The 6,435-nt window shown below is 43.8% G+C and overlaps 2 protein-coding genes across 3 annotated transcripts in view; both read right to left on the bottom strand.

Moving 5' to 3' along the window:
- kif28 (kinesin family member 28) overlaps positions 1-4,247 on the bottom strand; it is an 8,942-nt gene extending 4,695 nt beyond the window's left edge. For both annotated transcript variants that reach the window (XM_020589885.1, XM_020589886.1), the window contains exons 1-12: positions 4,146-4,247; positions 3,685-3,876; positions 3,453-3,503; positions 3,189-3,341; positions 3,029-3,064; positions 2,749-2,868; positions 2,274-2,381; positions 1,875-2,029; positions 1,687-1,798; positions 1,534-1,601; positions 539-681; positions 339-460 (exon numbers count right to left, since the gene is read on the bottom strand). In XM_020589885.1, coding sequence (XP_020445541.1) covers positions 339-460; positions 539-681; positions 1,534-1,601; positions 1,687-1,798; positions 1,875-2,029; positions 2,274-2,381; positions 2,749-2,868; positions 3,029-3,064; positions 3,189-3,341; positions 3,453-3,503; positions 3,685-3,876; positions 4,146-4,220 — 1,335 coding nt within the window. In that variant the 5' untranslated portion in view covers positions 4,221-4,247. The remainder of the gene's footprint in view (positions 1-338; positions 461-538; positions 682-1,533; positions 1,602-1,686; positions 1,799-1,874; positions 2,030-2,273; positions 2,382-2,748; positions 2,869-3,028; positions 3,065-3,188; positions 3,342-3,452; positions 3,504-3,684; positions 3,877-4,145) is intronic.
- A 1,690-nt stretch (positions 4,248-5,937) lies between these two features.
- The window catches only part of ahctf1 (AT hook containing transcription factor 1), a 23,552-nt gene continuing 23,054 nt past the window's right edge, over positions 5,938-6,435 (bottom strand). The window contains exon 40 of the mRNA XM_020589844.1: positions 5,938-6,133. Coding sequence (XP_020445500.1) covers positions 5,938-6,133 — 196 coding nt within the window. The remainder of the gene's footprint in view (positions 6,134-6,435) is intronic.

Raw genomic sequence — 6,435 nt, 5'->3', positions numbered from 1 at the left:
GGGGGGGGGGGGGGCATGATGGACTTGACTGTGCTTATGACTTAAAAAAGACCGACTGACTCTGTGACAATCTTCTTGTCTAATACTGCATTTACTTCCTGCAGGAATGGTGACTCTGTTCGATTGCCTGCCAAACTATTGAACTGCCTTGAATTATTTGTAATATTAAATTATCACTGTAATTGGAATGATTTGATTGAATTAATTTAGCACACATCAGGTCCTAACCACCAGAACACTTATCACTTATGCTCCGCCAAGAGCATTTACATTATGTACTTGTGTTTTCTGAGACATCTCAACCTCCTGAGTGTGTGCATGTCTGACTGTGCGCCTACCTGTGTGATGTTAGCATACTGCTGCTCCCAGTCCTTCAGCGCCTCCTGCAGGTGCTGTTCCCACATAGTCTGAATGGCTCTGATCTGGAGCTCATTGTGGGTCAGCAGCTGGCGAAGCTCCTCTGAACATGCAGACATACATGTTGACGTCTCTTACCCTCACCAGCCGAATCCTGTTCTACTCTAGCAGTGATTCTTACTGGTCTCGTTTGCAGCTCTGCGTCCCTCCTGGCCCAGCCGGTTCAGTCGCTGCAGCAGTCTGGCATTCTCAGCCTTCAGCTCTTTAACCAAACGCTCAGTAGGACTCTCATTCACCACAGGCCGGTTCTGGATCCGTTTTGCCCTGAAGAAACACATGATGCAGGGAGACAACAGGGGAATGAATGGAATTGTCACACCACCATCCCAACTAGGGGGTAGCTGCTGTTGCTTTGCACTGGAGCTCTTTTACAGGGATGTTAAAGAAGCATGTGGGTAGACAGGAGTAGGTGCAAGAAAAGGGCATTTATGAGCAAAAAATATTAGCTTAGCAAAGGCAGAAATGCCACAGGAAACTAAAAAAAAACTGAAGCTGAGCCAACACACAAAAAGACTGCTGTCACCTCCTGCATCCCTCTGACCTGATTGGCATTTTACCTTCTCAGTCTCCCCTCACCACTTGGTCAGGTTAAGTACAGGGTGAGTGAAACAAAGACAAGGCAATAAAGTCAAACCAAATAATTAGCAAACAGCAATATAAAATATTGCAGTTACTACAAACCTCCAATATCCCCATACATGCACAGAAACACCCTTAAGTACAACAAATTAAATATTTAAGGTAAAACAATTTTACCTGTGCTCTGACCAGTTTCAAAGGCCCCGCCTCTCACTGCAGAGAGGCCCTAACAGTACAAACCTGTGTCCACTATCCCTGATTGAGCCGCTGATTATCACAGGCAGAACAAGGAAAAACATCACACCCCCCACACAAAGTAACACAAACCAACTAACCCGTCAGTGTCATCTAACTAACCAGACTGACAAAACATTAAGCTGCAAATAATGATTTAGCAAACACCCCACTGTTAGCAGGGCCTGGTGAAAGGGAGAAGAATAACCTTTATACACACTTGGAACAGAGGAAATGAAAGCATGACATTGGCTTAGAGAGAGACAGTGGCAAACTGAAGTAATCATCACAGTTCATTTGTACCTCTCAGCATAGCGCAGGGTTGAGAGAGACTCCTCGTAGCAGATGTCAGCAGGGCTCAGCGTGGCAATCTGCAATTAAATGTGTTGACAAGATAAACACTTTCTATATAATGCTGTATTATTTTGGCACTGCACTCTGTACAGTGTATGTTACCATAACGGTGCGACTGTTGCCTCCCAGTGCAGACTGCAGCAGCTTGGTGAGAACTGAGTCTCTGTAAGGAATATGGATGACCTTTTTCCCCACTGCCACATCAGCAAGGGCGCTGGAAGAGAGGGAATGAGAGGATGTGACCAGCACTGATCCACTAAACTCAAACTACATTAAAAAAACAGGCCGACCTGATGACATTGCCCAGCGTGGTGAGGCTCAGGTTGATGGCCGTGCCCTCCTTGAGCCTGTCGGCCTCAGACCCAGACGATCGCTGACGCTCGCTGCCAGCCAGGTCCACTAGATTAATGTTGGACTGCTTTGTGATGCTTTCTTTAGAAAATATCTGACAAGTAAAGATTAATTTCAAACAGCTTGTACATGAGGACATGCAAACAGAGACAGCTGCACAAATGGATGCAGATCAAAAACATGAATGGTTAGGAACATTAAGATACATTTCAAAAAGTAAATCCATCAGTAATCGGAAAAGCATAATTTGGAACGAACCTGAATAAAAATGTATTCTAAATCTGCAGTACCTCTCTGTATTATCTAAAATACTCTCAGACTGCAGCAGAGCCCCGTACTTGCTTGAGCTGGAGAAGAATGACCATGTGCGAGCGACTGCTGTTGGCGTTCATGTGAGTGGCTGTAGTGGTTCGGGTCCTGGTCCCCTGCTCCATCAGCTGCTCCACCTGCAGAAACATCATATTAGAGAAAATCATTACAAGTTTCAAAATGCAAACAAAGAAACACAAAACATAGCACACAGAGACATACAGTATCTGAAATATTTCTGAACATCTCACAGTTTTTATTTCTCTCCCCAAGGGTTCTAATAATGATATGAACATGAACTTACCAGGACACACTGACTGACCTGCAGCTGCAAAACTTTCATTTGAGTTACTTGAAATGACGTAAAATTATTCTAGTGGCGAATCTGGATTTTAAAAACAAAGCTGAACGGCTACAGTGTCAAATGCAAAACAAACAGATTTCTATTCAGCCTGTGTTGTGATGCCTGCTTCTCTCTCCATATACTTTCCATCCCCTCTCTACCTGTGATGCACTGTCACAGGGTACGGTGCGGAGACCCTCCACGTAGAAGCCTCTTTGCTGCTCCTCTCTCACTCTAAGCCCCCCTGGAATTCGAGACCCCCGAGACAGCAGGTCAACCACCTATACAGAGAGATGAGACAAAAACTATGTACAACAAGAGGCAAGACATAATCTACTAATGCAGAGAACTCATAGAAAGTGCAATATCCAGGAGTGGAAAACAAGATGAACAATGAGAAGCGTGAATGACAAGAGCAAAGCAGCTGCTTCTCCCTGTTACCTGCTCATTATAGATTTCCATCATACTGAAAAAGACCTGTGTAGACATAGAGAACAAACATTTAAAAGAATTTCCATCACCACACACAGAGAGATGACACCACAACAGCCTGTTACAGAACACAAGGTCCAATACAACCACTTTCCTTTTTTTTTTTTACCTGACACTGTCTTGTATCCTGGTTTTCTCTTACAACCCGAAACAACCGGTCAGAGAGTTTAGGAACGAGGCCTTTGTTTGGCCCGTAGCCCACCATCGAGTAACTCTTCCCAGAGCCGGTTTGCCCGTAGGCCAGCAGGGTGGCATTGTATCCCTGCAGACATAGTTTCAGGACATTTACTGTTCAAACAGACAAGACAACCTCGAAGTGTCCATGTCAGTGAAGGGACACAGGACAAAACCTCTTGAACACACAGATGGCTACCTGCAGCGCGTTCTCCAGTATTCCCTCTCCCAGGTCCTGGAACACACTGTCCTGGGGGTAGATAAAGTTTTGTCTTGATCAAACACCACTCACCTCTGACTGCAGGGCTCTTCTGACATTACATACAGTCTAAACTTTTCACTTCTATAACACTTTCTTCTCACTGTCTGCTGTGTTCTGTTGCCTGTAGTGAATGCACTAGTTTGTTCTACTGGACTAGTGTGGAGCTGACCTGGTCAGCGTAGCGTCCCCCCGGCTCTTCAGCCACATACAGGCCACTGTGGTCTCGCGTGAAGCCGCTGTGGGACCAGTAGGCGTAGTCGAAGCAGAACGAGCGGCGGTTCTCAGAGTCACGTGGGTCCTGGATGGTGACAGAGCTCGTCACCATGGAGACGATGCAGCGGCTTCCGGCGTCCCTCTCTCTCTGAACAGAGGGAGGAAAATGAACAGAAAGGCTGTGGGGGACTTTCACAACATTTAGTTTAAAGGAAAACATGAGGACGGGAGGAAAGTCAAGTGACAGTGATGTTTCATTAGACGCACAATGATACCGTATAACTACTGTATTACCCCACTGGTAGTGTGTGTATATACACATTAGGAACGCAGCAGGTGAACAGATAAGTGGTATAAATAAGAAATGGTGAAACCACACACACACATACACACACTACTAAATGACTGCACACTGACCTTGTTGAACGGTCGGACTCTGACGGCCACTCTGACACAGTCCTTGCTGTGCATGTCCGAGGCTTTGGCCTTCATAGCACTGCAGGCAGGTATCAGCACAGGAAACTGGCAGACTGACTGATCGATTCCCTCACACAGCAACACAGTAGTGTGTCGAGTTACACACTGACACAATCAGGGCAGCGTGACGGGGCAATGGCGAGCCCAGCCAGTTAGAACTCTTACTACTGGAGTATAAAGTAACTCAGACCATAATGTAGAAGACCCAGCTACAAACTAGAATCAAAAAAACTAACCACAAATTATTGAAACATTTATGTAATGAAGACTATTTAATATGGGAAGACATTAGATCCTGGTGTTTTCTTGGTGGAGTTGAGGCTGGTTTCACTTTCACCTTATCTACCACTATGAATTATTGAGCAGGGAGCGAGCCCTGGGGGAGTCAAATGTATACGGAGCAGCTACACGTTTACTAATCTCAGTAATATTCGCTGATGCTAAATCTCAGCCAACAGCTACATTTTTGACCTGGACATTTTAAACTTTCCTTTTTCAAAATGAGAACTGTTGAAGTTTGATACACTGAGGGACCAGCACCGGACGTCTCCTCTATTTGTGGAGCACAGTAAGAGGCCTGTAACTACCTTCAATGGTTAACTGCACACCTCAGAAAAAAAACTTTGTGGTCCAGTCACTTCATCCAGCCACCACACGAAGAGGCCATTCAATTTTCATGTGTTTTGTGCGCTCAGAAGTCGTATTTTGATTTGATTTGATTTATTCTTTCTATTCTTTTAAATGGAGACACGCAGCCACTAACACATGCACGACAGACAAGAAATTAAAATCACTCAACATCAGAGTAAAGTATTAAAGTTTTACAATATTTATCAGTCATCAAAAATAAGACATTCCTCATAAAATAGCATGTGACAGAGGGTGGTTGCCATAAATTTAACTAAACATGCCTATTAACATCCCAAAACAGGTTCAACAAATCCAAACCAGTGTACATTCCCAAAACGTTCACAACAATCCACGTGTTGGTGAGAACACACGAGTCTGCGGCTTTTCACAGAGACCCCCCCCCCCCAAAGCAGTGGAAATGTTAACACTGTGCTATAGGCAGTCTGCTCTAATGATCAACTGCATTCAAGGCGATCAATACTTCAAAATGAACATAATTCTTTAGGATTTATTTATTAACTTTATTTGGAACATAGCAAAAAACTATTTACAAATGTATCTGTAGAAACCACTTTCTTGGTTGCTCTTCTCCTTAAATAGAAAAAAACAGCAGGCCCTGAAATCTTAAAAGTAAACAGCTACCAAAAATATTTTTTAAAAGCGAATGTAAATAAAACCTCTTATCAGAGGCGAGTTACGTTCAGTCTCTGGTTTTCTGGCAGGGAGCCTCTTCACACTGATTGCTTTCTCTTGTGCCGATTCTGTGCCCAGAGAATTAAGCAGATTACAGGGAGTGTCACAAATTGGCCACGCGTACAATATCAAGTTAGTACAAGCTAAACAGAGATGCTCCAAAAATATAGTACTCTCTCACACTGCTCTCCACCAGTGTGTTTTGTCCCAAAAATATATTTCCATGTCTACACTGGTTTCAGTTTTCTGTCCTACAGGGAATTCGGTTTACAAAGACACCTGCAGTGCTGTGAGGCGCCTGAGGGAACAGAACCATCCTAAGTTTTGTTGTACACTTTTATTCGACAGCTCCTGGTGGTTCAGGTCTTCACTGTCTGAGGTTCCCTGGTTAAAACCACCATTAACCTCCTCACAGTTTCTTTCTCCGAGTGACAGGTTTTGTGAAAACAGTGTCCATGATGCGTTTGCGTCGAAGGTTCATGCTCGAGGTCGGGACCTCCCCCCTAATCACCTTCTGCGCTCGTGGGAGCGGATCAACTGGGCTGGGCAGAGGTGAAATCAGGTCCACTTGTGTAACGGGAGGTGGCTCCAAAAAGCCTTTGGATCTGAAGACAGAGAAAGCACAAGAAAGAAAAATATCTGAGTATGTTTTTGTTTTTTTTGTCTCGAAAGTACAATTTGTTAAAGAATCAAATGATTTTGAAAGATGATTTGTCTTTTAGTAAATACTGAAAGTTTTGATTTACAGTGAGGAACAGAAGTATTTGAACACCCTGTGATTTTGCAAGTTTTCCTACTTAGAAATCATGGAGGGGTCTGAAATTCACATTGTAGGTGCATTCCCACTCTGAGACAAAATAAAAAAAAATTTTCTGGAAATCACATTGTATGATTTTTAAAGAATTTG

This window comes from Monopterus albus, unplaced genomic scaffold (assembly GCF_001952655.1).
Source record: "Monopterus albus unplaced genomic scaffold, M_albus_1.0 scaffold10.1, whole genome shotgun sequence".
NCBI classification, from domain to species: domain Eukaryota; kingdom Metazoa; phylum Chordata; class Actinopteri; order Synbranchiformes; family Synbranchidae; genus Monopterus; species Monopterus albus.
The sequence above is the reverse complement of the archived record's forward strand: the minus strand, read 5'-3'. Positions and strand labels throughout refer to the sequence as shown.